This window comes from Rhinoderma darwinii, chromosome 1 (assembly GCF_050947455.1).
Source record: "Rhinoderma darwinii isolate aRhiDar2 chromosome 1, aRhiDar2.hap1, whole genome shotgun sequence".
Taxonomy (NCBI): Eukaryota; Metazoa; Chordata; class Amphibia; order Anura; family Rhinodermatidae; genus Rhinoderma; species Rhinoderma darwinii.
The window spans coordinates 631,952,445-631,972,922 of record NC_134687.1 but is presented as its reverse complement, the minus strand read 5'-3'; the positions used below and the strand labels follow the sequence as shown (position 1 = coordinate 631,972,922).

The 20,478-nt window shown below is 39.9% G+C and overlaps 1 protein-coding gene and 1 pseudogene across 2 annotated transcripts in view; both read right to left on the bottom strand.

Moving 5' to 3' along the window:
• Positions 1-6,096: 6,096 nt before the first annotated feature.
• LOC142656808 (uncharacterized) overlaps positions 6,097-20,478 on the bottom strand; it is a 609,035-nt pseudogene continuing 594,653 nt past the window's right edge.
• LOC142672565 (gastrula zinc finger protein XlCGF66.1-like) overlaps positions 9,680-20,478 on the bottom strand; it is a 67,671-nt gene continuing 56,872 nt past the window's right edge. The window contains exons 6-8 of one of the 2 annotated variants that reach the window (XM_075847167.1): positions 18,589-18,686; positions 18,371-18,475; positions 9,680-9,807 (exon numbers count right to left, since the gene is read on the bottom strand). In XM_075847167.1, the coding sequence (XP_075703282.1) occupies positions 9,766-9,807; positions 18,371-18,475; positions 18,589-18,686 (245 nt within the window). In that variant the 3' untranslated portion in view covers positions 9,680-9,765. The remainder of the gene's footprint in view (positions 9,808-18,370; positions 18,476-18,588; positions 18,687-20,478) is intronic. The other variant, XM_075847168.1, reaches the window with a different exon arrangement.

The following is a 20,478-nucleotide window of genomic DNA, read 5'->3' as shown; positions in this document are numbered from 1 at the left end:
ATTGTTTTCATGTGCGCGCGCTAGCCCTTTAAGAGCAGGCGCGAGCGTGCGCGCGCATCCTACGGGACCCGGCCGGACGGAGCGGAAGTGAGCGCTGGCATCTCCTAGGAGGGAGACAGAGGCCAGCGCTCACAGATCCATGGCTGCGGGCGTCGGGAGGTTAGTGAACCCGACGTCCCGCGGCCATGGGCGCTACAGTTATTATATATTTTTTATCTGAAAAGTGGCTAAAACTAGGAAACTGAATGAAAACAATCTGTATAACCTGGGAAGGCCTCTCCGTTGGAACAAGGTGTGCTGGTAAGGTTGGCACCGCTCTGCCGGGACTGTTCTGTAGGTAAATCAGACAGCTCTAACAGAATTTAGCAGCAACAGCTGTAAAACCTGGGGCATACCAATTAGATCTTGCCAAATCGATCTTTGCAGTCTTGATGGCATATGTGAGGCCACACACCATCAATGCAAGTGCCATCAAGAGTGCACTGGGTGCTCCTGAATTATCTTCCTTAGCAGTCAACATTCCATAAGGCCCTATTCAGACAACAGGGAAACTCGGTCGTGGGACGGCCGTTTATTTAACGGCCGTCACACGGCTGCATTGAAATCAATACATGTCTATGGGGTTATTCACACGCCGTTTTTTGTTTTTTTAACGGACCGTGTGAACGGCCCAGGAAAAAAATTCCTATTTTTGCCCGTTTTCCGGGATCCCTCAATAGACTTAAGTCTATTAAGTGAAAATCAGACGTGAAAAACATCAATTTTTCAAGGTTGATTTGACAACTGGACGTCTGACTAGAGCCTTAGAATCTGGTTTTCATGCCTTCTGCTCCTAGTTGGACACCTCCTGTGGAAAACAGTCTCTTTACAAAATCATTAATTCATCTTTATCACGTAGTTCAATTGAAAGAAAACATTTACATTTAGAAGTATACTAAATATGATATGTGCAAATTGATTTTCTTCTTTTTATAAACTTCATCATGTTTCCCTCAGACATAATCAGAAGAGACTAGGAATCTAACTGTCATGCATATACTGTATTTGATTAAGTATCTTTGCATTTTGAAACCTTCCTGCATATGGATGGACTGTTGTTCAAACAGGGGGACTCTTTATTTTTAAAAATAGAAAACAATTTTTTTTTGTAAATTCTTTATTGTTTGTAGAATTATTTTAAAGACAATATGGAACAGAGGAGAGAGAGAAATAAAAAGCAAAACATAAACAAATATGAAAGGGTGCTTAACCCGTTAGTGACCGCCAATACGCCTTTTCACGGCGGCCACTAACGGGCTTTATTCTGATACATAAGCCTTTTCACGGCACTGAATCAGAATAAAATTGCGGCGCCGTGCAGAGGGATAGCTCCCTGCTTTCAACTACCGGAGGTAGCTGAGGGCTTGGAGCACAGTCTGGGGACCGTTGTTTGCGGTCCCCAAACCGGCGATCGCCGGTATTCAACGAAAACCGGCGACCGCCGTTACAATGAATGCAGCCTTGTAAATCATCCTTTTTATCTCCTCTCACCATGAATGTTTGGTGAGAGGAGATAAAAAACTAACCTGTTAGCCCCCCGATCGTGCCACTTCTCCCCCAACTGCCGGAAAAATAAAGAAAATGGCGTGCGCATACGCTGTCACTGAAAGGCAGATATTATGCCTGTAAATAGAAACTGATCAGGGACCGTTATAATTGGTCCCTGATCAGATGGTCACTGTGATATACCTATCAAAGTGACCATAGTCTCATATTTTATAAATACAGCACAGGATTTGTACTCTTTCCCTCCCTCCTCTCACTGTAGTTGATCTGTGAGAGGAGAGAGAGAGATACTATACAAATCTTGTGCTGTTTTACTGTGAAAAACGCACCAGATATTCACGTTCCTATATTACCCGTAATCACATCCCAGATTGCCCGTAATCACCCCAGATTGCCCGTAATTACCCCAGATTACCCGTAATCACCCCTCTCCGTTTGTTTTGTTTGTTTTCTAAAAAAAAAAAAGTTATTAGTTATTATTAGTGTAGTGAACATGAATCTCAGAAGCCGCAGAATGTTCTCTGCAGATCAGGCGTACGCCATGCTGTGCTCTAGCAGTTTCGGCAGCAATACGGACACTGTGTCAGAAGCAGAACTTGGCTCAGAAAGCGACACAAGTTCTGCTTCTGTCACTGGACCCCCCCCAGCCATATGGTGGTGGACGCAGCTGTCACCATTGAAGTGTCATCAACGCAGATGTCTCAAATTTTAGTCCCTATAATTTTTTTCAACTGTTTATAGGTGATCAGGTCCTGGAACTAATTGTCCAGCAGACAAACTTATATGCCAGACAATTTGGCACCCAAAATCCCAGGTCTTGCTATGCCAGAGAATAGATCCCCACAACAGTTTCTAAAATATTTTTTTTTTGGGGAATTACCCTAAACATGGGCATAGTAAAAAAAAAACCTCCATCCGCTCCTATTGGGCTACCAGCGCTATCCATAGTACGCCTGTATTTGCAGCCGTTATGGCCCGTACACGCTACGAATCAATAATGCGTTTCATGCATTTTTCGGACAATTCACAAATCCCCCCAAGAAGTGACCCAGCCTATGATCGCCTCAACAGACTGAGACCCCCTTATCTCCCTCCTAAGTGACTAATTATTTAATTTATACACCCTAGGCCAAAAACTAGCGGTAGACGAGTCTCTTGTGTCCTTCAAGGGCCGTCTATCATTTCGCCAATACATCCCCTCCAAAAGAGCCCGATACGGAGTGAAACTTTATAAGGTGTGCGAGAGCACAACGGGCTACACCTGTGGTTTTTTCATTTATGAGCGTAGGGACCGCCACCTTAATCCCCCCAGGATGCCCAGAAGATATTTGCATTAGTGAGAAAATTGTCTGGGAACACATGGTGCCATTCCTACAGAAAGGGTACCATGTGTACACCGACATTTATTACACCAGTGTCCCCCTGTATAAGTCCCTCCATGCTGCTAATACAGGGGTCTGTGGGACTGTGCGCAAAAATAGAGTCAGCTTCCCTCAAAAACTGGTGTCCAGGCGATTAGTCAGGGGTGCGTCACTCTCATTTGCAAGTGACCAGTTGCTCACTGTCAAATGGAGTGACAAAAAGGAGGTTTACATGCTGACCACAGTGCATGAGGACACCACAGTGGAAGTGAGAAAGAGGGGCGCTACCTCTGATAAGAGGAAACCGGTCTGCGTGGTGGACTATAATAAGTTCATGGGGGGGAGTCAATCTATCTGACCAGGTCCTACAACCGTACCTGGTCAAGTGCAAAACTAGGGCCTTGTATAAGGTAGCAATCTACCTCATACAGATGGCTACTTACAATAGTTATGTGCTCTAGAAGACCCAGGGAACGCTCAGTTTCCTCTAATAACAGGAGAAAATGATAGAGCACCTCCGGTTTGACTCCCCCGCACCTAGAGAATCCTTTGAGTCAGAGGATGTCAAAAGGCTCACTGAGTGCCACTTCCTTCACCCCGTCCCTGCCTCTGTGAACCAAACATACCCTCAAAAGAGATGCCGGGTGTGCAGTAAACATGTAAAGAGGAGCGATTCCCGCTTTTACTGCCCCATTTGCCCTTCAAATCCAGGCCTGTGCAACTTCTCCTGTTTTGAGACCTACCACACCGTTTCTAATTATTAATTTTTATCTATCATTTAGGGAAAACCAAAAAGGGTGGGGTGGGGGGGATTCTTTTTATGGCGTCAATTTCATTTATGCATATTTTTTTGTTTCGTTTCTGGGCTTTCCAAGGGAGGGAGGGATTCTCATGGGGAGGTAGTAAAGTGTATTTATTTCAGACTGTAAAACTAAATTTCCCCTTTATGATTTTTTTTATACATATCTTGGACAATTAAATCCAGGACTTGACCACTCACAAATTCATTTCTATTATATAAATCTTGGACAATTAAATCCTAGACTTGATCACTCATAAATTAATACAGTTTATTGTGCAGGGGCCCACATCTGTCTATTCAGAACATAGACCCTACAAGTGATCTTGAAATAAAAAATAAATGTGGGCATTGCATTTATTAGTAGATAAATCCAACAACTGCGGCCCGTGCCACCCCTGAATTAGTGGAAGTCGTGCATTTTAGCAATGACTACAAGAATAAATTGAGGATGTATTTCCTTTTTCTGATGACTATGTCCTGTCACATACATCTGTTACATTCCTAATTCTGTACCATGATATGGGCATGATATTTTTTTTTTGGAGGATCTCTAATAATTAAGCTGTTCCTTATCAATACACTATGGGCTTTGTTACAGTTTTGTTCGGGTTCTTACTGGACGTAGTACACCCGACAATTCTTCTGGAAATACTGACATCATTTTGTGGATTAGTGATCCTTTACTGTTCCTATAGATGGTTTGGGACACTGCCCCTTTATATATACTTTAACCGAGTAGTTGTTTTGTGCACATAGCGGTTCCTACCTTGCCGAGCAGGGGTCTGTTATGGTGTACCGCGTCACTTGGCACGTTCGTCCCTCATATAGGGATTGATGGAGCCAAAGTGACGTTGTACAACCAGTCACTGAAAAAAAAAAAAGCTTATCATGACCGCCCTGCAGGTGTTCTTCTATATAGTGAACAGACTCGAGTTTGCAACATAGTTGGATACATTTTCCTCCATTTATTTGAAGATATTGCCCGTCACTCCTGTACAGTTTATTTTTTCCTCTCTGACTGACTTTATATTAGGACAGAATTCTGTCCACAATGACATCATAATGGCACAGATGCGGGACAACTGTTTCTTCAGCAAGACATAGTCATAAGTACAGGCAAATATGTCTATAGCAACATGCATCCATTATGAATACACGGCTTCATTTCTCTTCTGTACGCCGCACAAATTTATTAATGTGGCATATTTATAACAAAATAACCTTTTACCACATGTCTCCCCTATTTTATGTGGAAATTTATTAAGAATTTGAAGAAAACATTATATACCCATAGTGTCTGAAATAATACCCAATAATACCTTTAGGGGTCTGGTTTTTAAAATGGGGTCATTTATGGGTGTTTTTTTTTGTTCAGGCAGCTCAAAGCCTCTAAATGCATGATATGGGGCCTAGAATTTATTCAATTGTGCCATGAAAGCCAAAGAGTGCTCCCACTTACTGGCCCAGCCACACGTCTAATAAGCAGAATGGGGCAACAATGGGGGTATTTTTGAAAACAGGAGAAACAGGGTGATAGATTTTGGGGTGTGTTTCTTCATTCTTATGTTCGCTTTACAAAGAAATCGGTCTTCAAAGTGATACTTTTATGGAAAAAGTGTTTTTTGTTTTTTTTCATCTGCTATGCATTAAATTTAGCAAAGAACTGTAGGGTCAAAATACTCACTACACCCCTAAATAAATATCTTAAGGGGTCTAGTTTTCTAAATGGGGTAGTTTATGGGGAGTTTCTATCGTTCTGGTAGTTCAAAACCTTTCCAAATGTACAGTGGGGCCTAAAACATTTTCAAGCAAAATATGAGTCCTGAAAGCCTCCGGGTGCTCCCTTCCTTTCAGGCCCTGCCGTGTGTCCAGGCAACGCATTAGGGTCACAATGGGGGCATTTTTGAAAACAGGATAAACAGGGTGATAGATTTTGGGGTGTGTTTCTTCATTCTCATGGTCGATTTACAAAATAAATCGGTCTTCAAAGTGATACTTTTATGAAAAAAGTGAAATTATATTTTTTTACGCCTGCTTTGCATGAATTCTTCCAAAAAAACTGTGTGGTCAAAATACTTACACCATACCTTAAGGGGTGTAATTTTCAAAATGGGGTCACTTGTGGGGGTTGCCACCATTCTGACACCTATGCGCCTCTGAAAACCTGGCTTGGTGCAGGAAAACAAAATGTACTTCAAAATGTATAAAATTATTACTAAATTTGTAAGTCTTCTAAATTTTTATTTTTTTTCAAAAGTGCTGCCAAAATACAGTAAAGAGATGGAAATATATATTTAATTAAAAAAATTTGTACATTATATATGTACATATGTGACATATTGCAGTTAAAAATAGGGAAAAATTATAATTTTGACAAAATGTCTTCAATTTTTCTATTTTTTAATTAATTTACGCAAATCATATCAGTCTACTTTTACCACTAAAATAAAGTACAACATGTAATGAAAAAACATTGTCAGAATTACTTGGATATTCAAAACCGTCGCAGAGTTATTCGCTGATAAAGTTATAGACATACCAGATTTGAAAAATCTGGCTTGGTCATTAAGGTCCAAACAGGCTTGGTCATTAAGGGGTTAAACACCATCTGTACATTTTATATACTTGATGCTCATCGGATAAGCCAAAGCAATTAATAATCCTACTCCCATCGGGTTCTGTAAATGCCTGATTAATACCAAAAACGAAAAAATTGTGTGTTACTAAAATCCGGGAAAAAAAATACCAATGTTCTGGTAATAGTCACCTCTGTAATGAATCATCTAGCTAACAGTGCAGAATAGTGCACTATCACAAACAGGGTTTTCCCTATTGCCATTGGGGTACATAGGAAATGACCATTAATCCTAAACACGCACAGAAAAGTTTGCCATGACTAGATAAATTTTTTGTTGGCTTTACTATTTTATGTAATAAAATGTACTCTGCATAATGTAGATTTTTATGTTCACTGAGTGACTTTGGCTGCTGCAGATTCGCACAGCCCCACCCTCCATTTCCCATTGTATGACTGACTACAGTCTACAAACACCTCCTTCATTTGGTGTTACAGCCACTGCGCTCCAGTGCAACCCGTAATGTGGTGAATAAGCATTGGCATTCACACCCTTGTTTGCATTGGTGGCCGTAGTCCTAGACTTCTACCACCCTCTTTATGTACCAGATATCTATCTCCCATACTTCCTTTTGTGCGCGTAATTTAGGCTGGGAACACCACCTGCTTGTGGAGTAATGATCTCCCAGAGATCTATGCTAACTTCAATTTAGAGAGTAAAGCAGACAGTTTTACTGGAATACTAAACACAAGGAGAGCTACTTATTTAATGCACACGAAAACCACTTGCCAAAACACAGCCTGGATACACGCTACTGCCTATCCTAGACAGCCAGTATGTGAGGGATATCCCAACCCCACAGTGTGCAACTAAGTTCGTAAGACCCAAAGACAAACAATTAAAGGGGAAAGTTAAAAAGATCACCTGTGATGGAGAGATCGGCTTTGTCGCTTGTAGCCAGAGTCCCCGAAGCCAGACCCACAAGGGAGGAGAAGAGGAGAGAATGGTAAAAAATCTCACCTGCGGCCGCTTAGCCTGTCCTGAAAATCCCCCTGTCCGGATCACTTGCGGGGGAAGCTAAGGCTGCTGGACATGCCCGCATTCTCCACCAGATGGTAAGGAAATTCTCAAACCCTTTTGTCTCACGGTGAAATTAAATAAAAGCTTTATTAAGATAGATAAGTTACAATAATAAGAGGGATCAGTAGGAAATAAGAAAAACCTGGCCATGGAGATCTTCTCAAGAGAATTAGACAGAAGACCTAGAGATTCACTTTTAGATGAACCATTTAAAAGGTCTTTTCTGGCTAACTGCTATCAAGAAACTGCCTTATTGGTCACACTAGAAACGAGTACTAATAACATGTCCTTCTATTTATAAGATTTATGTTGTCTGAATATCATGTCAGTCTCCGATAAACTTGGCAATAATATCTCACAACGGCCTTGAAGGCCTGATAGGGAGAGAAGTAGTCTCATATTCAGAGAATATGGTTCAAGAACAAACCGTAGATAGCAAAAAATTATATAAAATACATTTCAGAGGCAAAGTATACATATATATATATAGCATAAGCATATAATGGCAATTGATTATTAGCAAAAGCTATAATTAATATTTTTCTTTATCAACTGTAACAATTCAGCCCCTCTGCTTTGTAAGTAAACAGGATTCTTCTTTTCTTCTTTATATCCAACACTTTTCTTTCATAGATCCCAGTCACAGTTGACCTCAGGTAAATGCAATTTGGGTGTTTGGCAGATCCAGGCTAATTCCACCCAAAAGAAATGAACACTCTTATTGCTTATTTAATATCTGTGAATAACATGATGTGTTTAAAATCTTTTTTTGCTCTTATAGCATTTCCCACATTCTAAACGAGAATATGGTTTCTACTCTATGTAAATTCTCTGAGGAGTTCCAAACTTTGATTTCTTTGTAAAACATCTTCCACATTTAGAACATCGAAGTGGCTTCTCCCATGTGTGGCTTCTCTGATGAGCCTAAATTTGCCTTTAGTAGTAAAACATTTCCCACATTCTGAACATGACTACGGTTTCTCTCCTGTGTGACTTCTCTCATGTCTAACAAGATTTGATTTTATTGTAAAATACTTCCCACAATCTGAACATGAATATGGCTTATTTCCTGTGTGAATTCTCTTATGTGTAACAAGACTTGATTTTCGTGTAAAACATATCCCACATTCTGAACACGAATATGGCTTCTCTCCTGTGTGACTTCTCTCATGTGCAACAAGGCTTGATTTATTTGTAAAATATTTCCCACATTCTGGACATGGATATGGCTTCTCTCCTGTGTGACTTCTCTCATGTTTAACAAGACTTGATTTATCTGTAAAACATTTCCCACATTCTGAACATGAATATGGCTTTTCCCCTGTGTGAATTCTCTCGTGTCTAACAAGATTTGATTTATCTGTAAAACATTTCCCGCATTCTGAACATGAATATGGATTTTCTCCTGTGTGACTTCTCTCATGTTTAACAAGACTTGATTTATCTGTAAAACATTTCCCGCATTCTGAACATGAATATGGCTTCTCTCCTGTGTGACTTCTCGTATGTATAACAAGATTTGATTTATCTGTAAAACATTTCCCACATTCTGAACATGAATACGGCTTCTCTCCTGTGTGACTTCTCTCATGTTTAACAAGACTTGATTTATCTCTAAAACATTTCCCACATTCTGAACATGAATATGGCTTCTCCCCTGCGTGACTTCGCACGTGTTTAACAAGACTTGATTTATGAGTAAAGCATTTCCCACATTCTGGACATGAATATGGCTTCTCTCCTAAGTGACTTCTCTCATGTGCAACAAGGCCTGATTTTTGTGTAAAAAATTTCCCACATTCTGAACAGGAATATGGCTTTTCTCCGGTGTGTATTCTCTCATGTTTGACAAGACTTGATTTATCTGTAAAACATTTCCCACATTCTGAACATGAATATGGCCTCTCTCCCGTGTGACTTCTCTCATGTTTAACAAGATTTGATTTTTGTGTAAAACATTTCCCACATTCTGAACATGAATACGGCTTCTCCCCCGTGTGAATTCTCTCATGTATAGCAAGATGTGATTTTTGTGTGAAAAATTTCCCACATTCTGAACATGACTTCTCTCCTGTATGACTTCTCTCATGTTTAACAAGACTTGATTTATCTGTAAAACATTTTTCACATAGTGGACATGAATACAGCTTCTCTTCTGTGTAAATCCTTCTGTTTGTAAAATGACCTGAGTTTTTTGTGAACGGTTTACCACATTGATACCTTTTACCCCCTTCCTGAGCTGTACTTGTGGTCACAATCTGTGATTGGTCAGGAGAAGGTTCCTCATGATTAGGGGAATTATATGATAGATCTGTACTGTGAAGTTCTGGATGTATATTAAGGGTAATGAGGTTTTCTCCTGAAGAGTGCTGGATGACATCATCTTCTACTTTATAATTTATCAATAACCTGAAGTTTCCCTCAGAGCTCTTACCGGGATTTTCTGTTAGGAATAAAAATTTGTTTTGTGATTTTGTTTTAAAACAAACAAGTTGACACATTTATAAACATTCATATAATGCTAGAAACACACATGTAGTGTTTTGAGCCAAAGCCAGAATTGGATCAAGCAGGAAGTTGAAGAAGTTTAAGACATGCCTTTTGTATCCGCTCCTGGCTTCAGCTAAAAAAAACTACCTCAAAAACTATATATGTGTGATTCCAGCCTTATAACGCTTTGTTTAACACTTTCAAATATATACATGACAAAGTCCACGATTCTGGTCTACACCCAGTCCTCCACTTTTATTATATTAAAATGGACGTCATAAATTTTTTTTTTGAAAAGCAGAACTTTATATGGCAATGAAGCCTGTCCTCTGCTAACACATTTGGCCCTTTAACCCCTTCCATCTTTGGCCACTTTTGACCTTCCTGACAGAGGCTCATTTTTCAAATCTGACAGGTTTAAATTTACGTGGCAATAACTTCAAAATGCTTTTACCTATCCAAGCGATTCTGAGACTTTTTTCTCGTGACACATTGGACTTTAGGTCACTGGCAAAATTTGCTCGATACATTCAGTATTTAATTGTGAAAAACACCAAAATTTAGCAAAAAATTGCAAAAATTATCATTTTTCTCAATTTAAATGTATCTGCTTGTAAGACAGGCAGTTATACCACGCAAAATTGTTGCTAATTAACATCCCCATATGTCTACTTTAGATTGGCATTGTTTTTTTAAACATCCTTTTATTTTTCTACGTTACAAGGATTAGAACTTTAGCAGCAATTTCTCACATTTTCAAGAAAATTTCAAAAGGCTATTTTTACAGGGGCCAGTTCAGTTGTGAAGTGGCTTTGAGGGCCTTATATATTAGAAACCCCCAATAAGTCACCCCATTTTAAGAACTTGACCCCTCAAAGTATTCAAAACAGAATTTAGAACGTTTCTTAAACCTTTAGACGTTTCACAGGAATTAAAGCAATGTAGAGGTAAAATGTACCAATTTTATTTATTTTTGTAGAAATTCATTTTTTATAATTTTTTTTTGTAACAGAAGGTTTTACCAGAGAAACGCAACTCAATATATATTGCCCAGGTTCTGCAGATTTAGCAAATATCCCACGTGGCCCTAGTGTGGTAATAGACTGAAGCACAGGCCTCAGAAGCAAAAGAGCACCTAGAGGATTTTGGGGCCTTCTTTTTATTAGAATATATTTTAGGCACCATGTCAGCGTTGAAGGGCTCCTGCGGTAACAACGCAGTGGAAATCCCCAAAAAGTGACCCCATTTGGGAAACTACACACCTCAAGGAAATTATCTAGGGGTATAGTGAGCATTTTGACCCCACAGGTTCATAGCAGAAATTATTCGAAGTAGAAATCTATGTTTTTTTTTTCAAAGAAAATGTCAGTTTAGCTAATTTTTTTTCATTTCCACAAGGACTTAAGGAGAAAAAGAACCGCAAAATTTGTAAAGCAATTTCTCCCAAGTAAAACAATACCCCACATGTGGTCATAAATGGCTGTTTTGACACACGGCAGGGCTCAGAATGGAAAGAGCGCTATTTGGCTTTTGGTGCTCAAATTTAGCACGAATAGTTTGCGGAGGCCATGTCGCATTTGCAAAGCCCCTGAGGGGACAAAACAGTGGAAACCCCCCAAAAGTGACCCATTTTGGAAACTACACCCATTGAGGAAATTATCTAGAGGTATAGTGAGCATTTTGACCGCACAGGTTTCTTGCAGAAATTATTGGAATTGAGCCGTAAAAATGAAAATCTAAATTTTTTCAAAGAAAATGTAGGTTTAGCTAATTTTTTTTCATTTCCACAAGGACTAAAGGAGAAAAAGCAATTTGTAAAGCAATTTCTCCCGAGTACGGCAATACCCCATATGTGGTAATAAACTGCTTTTTGGGCTCAGAATGGAAGGAGTGCCATTTGGCTTTTGGAGTGCAGATTTTACTGGATTGGTTTCTGGGCGCTATGTTGCATTTGCAAAGCCCCGGTGGAACCAAAGCAGTGGAAACCCCACAGAAGTGACCACATTTTGTAAACTACACCCCTCAAGGTATTCACCTAGGGAGTAGTGAGCATGTTAACCCTGCAGGTGTTTTGCAGAAATTAGTGTGAACTCGATGTTGCAGAGTGAAAATTGGATTTTTTTCATAGATATGCCAATATGTGGTGCCCAGCTTGTGCCACCATAACAAGACAGCTCTCTCATTATTATGCTGTGTTTCCCGGTTTTAGAAACACCCTACATGTGGCCCTAATCTTTTGCCTGGACTTTTGACAGGGATTCAGGAGTGAAAGAGTACCATGTAAAATAGAGGCCTAATTTGGCGATTTACAAAGTATTGGTTCACAATTGCAGAGCTCTGATGTGAAATAATAAAAGAAACCCCTGAGAAGTGGCCCCATTTTGGAAACTGCACCCCTCAAGGCATTTATTAAGAGGTGTAGTGAGCATCTTCACCCCACAGCTCTTTTCCATAAATGATCGCGTTGCGGATGGTGCAAAGTAAAAATTAAAATTTTTCCCTAGATATGCTATTTCAGTGGCAAGTATGTCGTACCCAGCTTGTGCCACTGGAGACACACACCCCAAAAATTGTTAAAAGGGTTCTCCCGGGTATGGCGATGCCATATATGTGGAAGTAAACTGCTGTTTGGGCACAATGTAGAGTTCAGAGGGGAGGGAGCACCATTTGGCTTTTGGAGCATGGATTTGCTTGGTAGTAGATTTGTTTGAATATTGCTGGTGTTTCCGTTTATAAAATGGGGGCACATGTAAGCTGGGCAAAGTACATCAGGGGCATAGTCAGGTGGTATAATAATTGGGTTAAAAAAATAAATAAAATAATCCATAGATGTGTGTTACGCTGTGCTCAATCCTTTCTGCACAGGCCGATGTCGCACTGATAAATGTCCTTCCTTATCCCCCTTTTGGTCCACACTTCCCACATTTGCAGTTTGGGGAATTTTGCTGGGAAGTGTTGGCCTGGTATAATACGGGCACCCTCGCTTCCAGCAGATATGTTTGGGCCCTACCCTTCCTGGTTCCCTAATTTTAGGGCCTTGATAATTTGCCTCTTGAAACAGAAGAAATGTTCCCCTTGGGCCGGCACAACTGCATATTTTTTATTTCCTGACTTATGGAAGCCTTAACTAATTTTATTTTTTGATAGACGTAGTGGTATGAGGTTTTTGCTGGATTAGCTGTAGTTATTATTGGTACCATTTTGGAGTACATGCGACTTTTTGTCCTATTTTTTGGGAGGCAAGGGACCAAAAAACTGCAATTCTGGTATCGTTTTTTTTTTTATACAGCGTTCACCATGCGTTATAAACTACATGTTAACTTTATTGTGCGGGTCAGTACGATTCCGGCGATACCTAATTTTTAGCACTTTATGTTTTACAACTTTTTGCACAATAAAATTACTTTTGTAAAAATAATGTATTTTTGTAAGTTTTTTTGTCGCCAAGTTGTGAGAACCATAACGTTTTAATTTTTTCGTCGACGGAGCTGTATGAGGGCTTGTTTTTTGCGAGACGAGCTATAGTATTTATAGGCACCATTTTTGGATACATGCAACTTTTTGATGATCACTTTTTATTCCAATATTTGTAGGGCAAAGTGACCACAAAACAGAAATTCTCGTATCGTTCTTTAAGGTGTTTTTTTTTACGCTGTTCACCGCGTTGAATAAATAACATAATATTTTTATAGTTCAGGCGGTTACAGACACGGCGATACGAAATATGTATGGTTTATTTATTTTTTCAGTAATAAAGGACCTGTTAAGGGAACAGGGCGATTGTGTTTTATTTTATTACTTGAAACTTTTATTATATGTTTTAAAACGTCTTTTTTTTTTTTAAGTCCCACTAGGGGACTTGAAGGTCTAACTGGCCGATTAGTTTTTTCTAATACATTGCCGGTGGGGCCTAATCAGCTTTTGTAATAGCAGAGCAGGAGGCCATTGTTAGGTCTCTTGTTGCCATAGCAGCATCAGCAGCCCTGATTGAATGGCAGGGCTGGCGATCTGTTAGCAACCTCTAAGATGCAATGATCTCTTGCGATCGCTGCATCGAAGGGGTTAATGGCAGGCATCGGACCTAGCTCCATCTCCCACCGTTACAGGTGGATGTCAGCTGTAACATACAGCTGACATCCACCGCAGATGACGCCGGCTCAGCTCCTGAGCTGGCGCCATCTTGTCGTCGGCTACGGAAGCCTTTCAGGCCCCGCCGCCGGGCAGGGGCTGGAAGTTTTCTGTGCTAGGCAAACCGGGAGGCAAGTATTAGGCCTCCGGATGCCATTCCAGCCAATGAGCTGCAAACAGCTTAAATGCATTTAAGGGGTTAATGGCGGGGATCAAAGCTAATTTCGGTCCCCGCCATTACAGCTGGATGTCAGCTGTAAGATACCGCTGACATCCGGTGATGGTGGCACCGACTCAGCTTCTGAGCCAGTGTCCACCATTTGTCGTATGGATACAGCCAAATGCGGGAAGCACTGACTTTCCATGACGTATCCATACGGAAAATGTCGGGAAGGGGTTAATACTAACTGGACATAAAATATATTAACTTAATATTGTTACAAACAATCTAATCTCGGCCACAGTCTACATTTAACAAGATAATCTGTCATGGGACAAAGCACACATCTCAGGCTGAATTCACAGACATGACAATGAGGTCTGTATATCCTAACGGCTGAACAGACCTCAGATCTCAATTTCATAGAACATGTTTGGGATGCAGTGGAATAAACAGAGTGAGGCCAACAATCAGAATCTGTAATAAAGGTTGCCAGTACATTGTTAAATCCATTCCACTAAGAATTCAGGCTGTTCTAATAGGAAAGAGGGTCTTATCAAGTTCTAATAAGGTGAACGTAATGAAGCGGCCCCATTTAGGTTTTAGCCATGTGGCAATTTAATTGCAAATTGTTGTTCTATTCCTCTGCCAACCGATACTTATTTAGTCTTGTTTTTCTCAGAAAATATAGGGTTTTGATATTGTGTAATAAATAAGGAATATATTTTACTGTGATAGAGTGGGAGAGGTGTAAAGGGGAAAACTTTGTGGGACGTTTTAAAACATCCTAGCAGGGATAGGTGTAAACTATAAGCAGTCGGTAAATGGTTAAAATAGGTGCTTCCTAATAACCATGGATCTGTTGTTTTTTTAATTCAATATAAAAAGATCCATATCTTTAAACCATCTTGAAAACTTCTTAAAGACCCTAAAGTGTACCAAATTACCATTACGACTTTTCAGAATAATCTGCCATATGTGTGTACAGGAGGAATAACACTATTTCTGACCATTAAATGATTTGTATATGGCATTATTTTAGAAGTTTTCACTTTGCAGGCTCTCACTCTAATTCAAAGTTTTCCTTGAGGTAGTGGGTGGAGCCTAACTGTTACCATGTCTTCCATACACTGCGCACACAGAGCTATACTGTTTTAACGGACTGTGTGAAGGGCCCGTGGAAAAATAGGACATGTTCTATTTTCGTCCAATTTCATGGATCCCTCAATAGACTCAAGTATATGAGGGATCCGTGAAAACGGGTCCCGCACGGATGCGACTCGGACGTGAAAAACATCTATGTATGAGTAAAAAAAAAAATGCTACAGTTAAAAAAAAAATGCTGCAAAGTAAGAATGCTTTCATAAATAGAAGTGTCAATAGTTTTTTTTTTATCAATTAACAAAATACAAAGTGAATGAACAGAAGAGGAATCTAAATTAAATCAATATTTGGTGTGACCACCCTTTGCCTTCAAAACAGCATCAGCTCTTCTAGGTAAACTTGCATAAGTCATGGGTTTTGTAAGATTATAGTCCGGTGTATGATTAACGAATTATACCAAAAGGTGATAATGATTAGCATTTTCATATGTAGGTTGAAACACAGTCATTAACTGTAACACACAGCTGTGTATGAGGCTTTAAACAGGTTGAGCAACAGCCAACCCCTGCTACAAAGGTGAGGTTGTGGAAGACAATTTCATGTCACAGCTCCACCATGGCAAGACTGAACACAGCATCAAGACACAAGGTAAAGCAAAATAGAGAAAAATGGAAGCAGCCCTCCAGGTAAAGTGACTACAGTGGTTTATTCACCATTGATGCAGACAACGACGTTTCAGCTCCTCCTTGGAGTCATTATCAAGTTTGATAATGGCTCTAAGCAGGAGCTGAACCATCACTTGTCTGCATCATTGGTGAGTAAACCACTGTAGTTACTTTACCTAGAATGTTGCTTCCTTTTTCGTGTTTTGCTTTGCCTATTTGGACCTTAGAGTCCGCTCTGCTGAAGATTGCACCCGGATTCTAAACTAGATTCCATTTTACAGTGCTGCTCCACTTTGGACTTCTTCACATTTTAAAACACAAGGTAGTTATACTGCATCAGAAAGGTCTCTCCCAGGCAAAGATTTCAATGCAGATGGGGGTTTCCAAATGTGCAGTTCAAGTTCTTTTGAAGAAGCACAAAGAAACGGGCAAAGTTGAGGACCGTAGATGCAGTGGTTGGCCAAGGAAACTTAGTGCAGCAGATCAAAGACACATCATGCTTACTTCCCTTTCAAACTGGAAAATGTCCAGCAGTGCCATCAGGTCAGAACTGGCAGAAACCAGCGGAACCCAGGTACACCTATCTACTGTTTGGAGAAGTCTGGCAAGAAGTGGTCCTCATGGAAGAATTTCGGCCAAAAAGCCATATCTTTGACATGGAAACAAGGCCAAGCGACTCAGCTATTCATGAAAACATAGAACCTGGGGTGCAGAAAAATGGCAGCAGGTGCTCTGGACTGAGGAGTCAAAATTTGAATACTGTACAATAATGAGCGTCTGCAGGCAAAAGTGAAGAATGGTGGAGGTTCTTTGAATGTTTGGGGCTGCAATTCAAAATGGAGTTGGGGACTTTGTCAGGATTAACGGTGTTCTCAATGCTGAGAAATACAGGCAGATACTTATCCATTATACAATACCTTCAAGGAGGCATCTGATCGGCTCCAAATTTATTCTGCAGCAGTACAACGACCCTAGACCCTAAACATACAGCCAATGTCATTAAGAACTATCTTCAGTGTAAAGAAGAAAAAGGAGCCCTGGAAGTGATAAGGCCCCCACAGAGCCCTGATCTCAACATCATCGAGTCTGTCTGGGATTACATGAAGGGACAGAAGGATTTGAGGAAGCCTACATCCACAAAAGATCTGTGCTTAGTTCTCCAAGATGTTTAGAACAACCTACCCGCCGAGTGCCTTCAAACACTGTGTGCAAGTGTATCCAGAAGAATTGATGCTGTTTTGAAGGAAAAGGGTGGTCAAACTACATATTGATTTGATTCAGTTTGCTCTTCTGTTCATTCACTTTGTATTTTGTTAATTGATAAAAAAAAATTGAACACTTCTATTTTTAAAAGTATTCTTACTTTGTAGCATTTTTCCACAATACTTTTGCACAGTACTGTATTATAGGTGTTACCTGTCAGTGTAATCCTCCCAGTGATGATAATGAGATGTATGAGAAGAATTGATCTCTACAAAACAGGAAGTGTCAGTCTACTATGAGACTCAGTGGCCAGGGTGAAAATGCAAGATTTTTGGATTATTTTTAATGATGACATAGAAAAAAACCCAATATATCTTAAAAAATAGGTTTAACATAAAAACTTGATTTAAAGGGGTTTTCCCATCTTGGACAATTAAGGCATATCCACAGGATAAAAGTCATATAGATGCGGGTCCCACCTCTGGGACCTGCACCTACCTCTAGAACAGGGCCCCCATAACCCCGTTCCAGCTTACTTGGATCCTGCTGCCTCCCAGCCACTTCCTGGTTAGGTGGTCGGGAATTCCGAAAACAGCCGAGCTCACGGAGCTATGCTGTTTCCGTAACTCCCATAGAAGTGAATGTGTACATGTCATAATTATCCAAGATGGGATAACCCCTTTAAACAGCTAATTTTCTGATGACACATTCCCTTTAAGTAGTTAAATTGAGTTTTTTCAGATCCTGGCTGTTAGTGCAAATGTTAATCGTAGTTGGTGGCCTCCAAAATCTGATGCTAAGCCTAGTGCATGACAGGATTTATAGAACACCATGTGCAGTCACAGTTCCCACAGGTCCTGCACTATGTATAATACATTGCCTGAAGTGTTACTGTTAGTGCTTATTTACACGAGCGTGTTAAACGTCTGTGGGACGGCCGTTGAAATAGCGGTCGTCCCACGGACCTATGTAATTGAATTTGGCCGTTCACACAGCCGTGTGATGGGTCCGTGCGAAAATAGGACATGTTCGTTCTTTTCGCGCATCAGGCATCCCTCCATAGACTCTCGACTATGGGGGATGCGTGACATCGCATCCCGCAGCGCTGAGCACGGATGCACCTCGGACATGAAAAACAGCAGTTTTTGACCTCCGAGATGCGCAGCGTTCGTGTAAATAAGGCCTAATGCAGAGCCAAGGAGGAACCTCACCTTACGAAACCTCGTAATTCACTTTCTAAATTAATTATTACTTACCTGTGGTAACATCTCCTGGAGTTTCCTCCTCCACTTTACTCTGATCTTCCCCCTGATTTCACATATGTAATAATTCAGTACAATACAGCAGAGAGTGTGAAGAATCTAACAGATCAACACAAGAAACCACCAAAATCTATGACCACATCTATGACCATAGGACCAAAAAGCTCCACACCCCCCTATATAGATCTGGTATAGGGCTCAGCTTCATCTACCTGATGATTCTCTGGGACATTGTGTTTTTCCTTTGGACAGTCCTGGGAATACAGAGGACTGGGACATCTCTCTAGTCGACTTCTCCTACTGGATCCATCTGTAGGAAACACGCAGTGAATGAATACATGACTACTGTATACCTGTCTATATATCAGACACTTCTCTATACACTTCTGTTTACTGATCAGAGCCGAAATTACAACGTTGAGGTCCTCACTACCTGTGTTGATATTCCTGCAACTTGTAAGCCGCAGGCCTAAAGTAAACTGTGGCCTACCAAAGCGAATGGCAGAGTGCCGACGGCTCCCTGCTTCTCCATAGTATTTAACTCTATCTGCGTTGCGTGGACGCGGAAACACTTCAAAGTGGCGGGACACACGGCATCTCTATTTTAAAAGTTCCCTGCCAACCCAAAAAAAAATTCAGGGCGTCACCTGCTTATTATTTCAATGTTTTCTCCTATTGTGTATATATATTAAACACGTTTTTAATTGACTTTTATTAAAACTTTTTTTTTTGTTTTTACGATACAGCTGTTATGTCTCCTCTATACACAGAAGCTGGGTCATTCGCTATCAGTCGAATCCGTAAGTGAAGCGAACTCACGAGTCGGCTGTGAGCGGGTCTTGTGTCTGTAACACACAGGATCACAATAATTATGATCCCATCTAAGGTGATCAACGAGGATACACAGGACCCGCTCTCAGCCGAATCGTCAGTTTACTTCTCTTACGAATTTGACTGATAGCGAATGATCCAGCTTCTGTGTATAGTGGAAGAATAGCTGTATGGTAAAAACGAAAAAATAATGTTTCGTCAAAGAAGGTTTGTAATCCCCTAACACAAATATTTAATTTAAAAAAAATTGCCTATAAAAGGTGTACCTAGCCTTTAACTTCTTCAGGACCAAGCTCATTTTGGCCTTCAGGACCAGCCGCATTTTTCAAATCTAACATGTGTCACGTTATGTGGTAATAACTCTGGAATGGTTTTACTTATCCAAATGATTTTGTGAGACATTGTTCTTTATGATAGTGGTAAATTTTGGTCGATTATGTTTACTCTTTATTTATATAAAAAATGTAAAGAAAATTTAGAAAAATTAGGATTTTCCTCCATTTGAAATCTCCTACTTCTAAAATGGTACCACACAAATTCGTAAATAAATAAGGTTTACTATAAGTCTTCCTTATGCAGGGATAATTTTTTTAAATGTAATTTACATTTTTTCAGGACGTTATAAGGTTTATAAGTTTACTAGCAGTTTTTCAAATATTCAACAAAATTTGCAAAACATTTTTTTTAGGCACCACGTCAGTTTTGAAGTGGCTTTGAGCGATCTATATAAACCCCTCATAAGTCATCCCATTTTAAAAACAGCACCCTTCATGTATTCTAAACAGCATTTAGGAATCTTGTTAACCCTTTAGGTGTTTTACAGGAATTAAGGAAAAAAAGTGGAGGTAAAATTTACAAATTTCATTTTTTCAGACAGATTTTCAATTAAATCCATTTAATTCAGTAACGCAGCAAGTGTTAACAGGAAAACACAACTTAATATTTATTACACAGATTCCGCAGTTTTCAAAAATATATCACATTTAATCCTAGTTTTCCGATGCCATGTCGCATTTCCAAAGCCCCTAAGGTATCAGTACAGTGGAAACCTCCTAAAAGTGATCCCATTTAGGAAACTACACTCCTTAAGAAATTAATCTGGGTTGTAGTTAACATTTTGACCCCACAGGTCAAAATGTTATTAGGATTGAACTGTAAGAACTGAAAATTATTTTTTTTGCCAATAAGATGTCGTTTTAGCTAAAAAAAAATATTTTCACAAGTACTATAGGAGAAGAAGCACCCCAATATTTGTAAAGCATTTTCTCTGG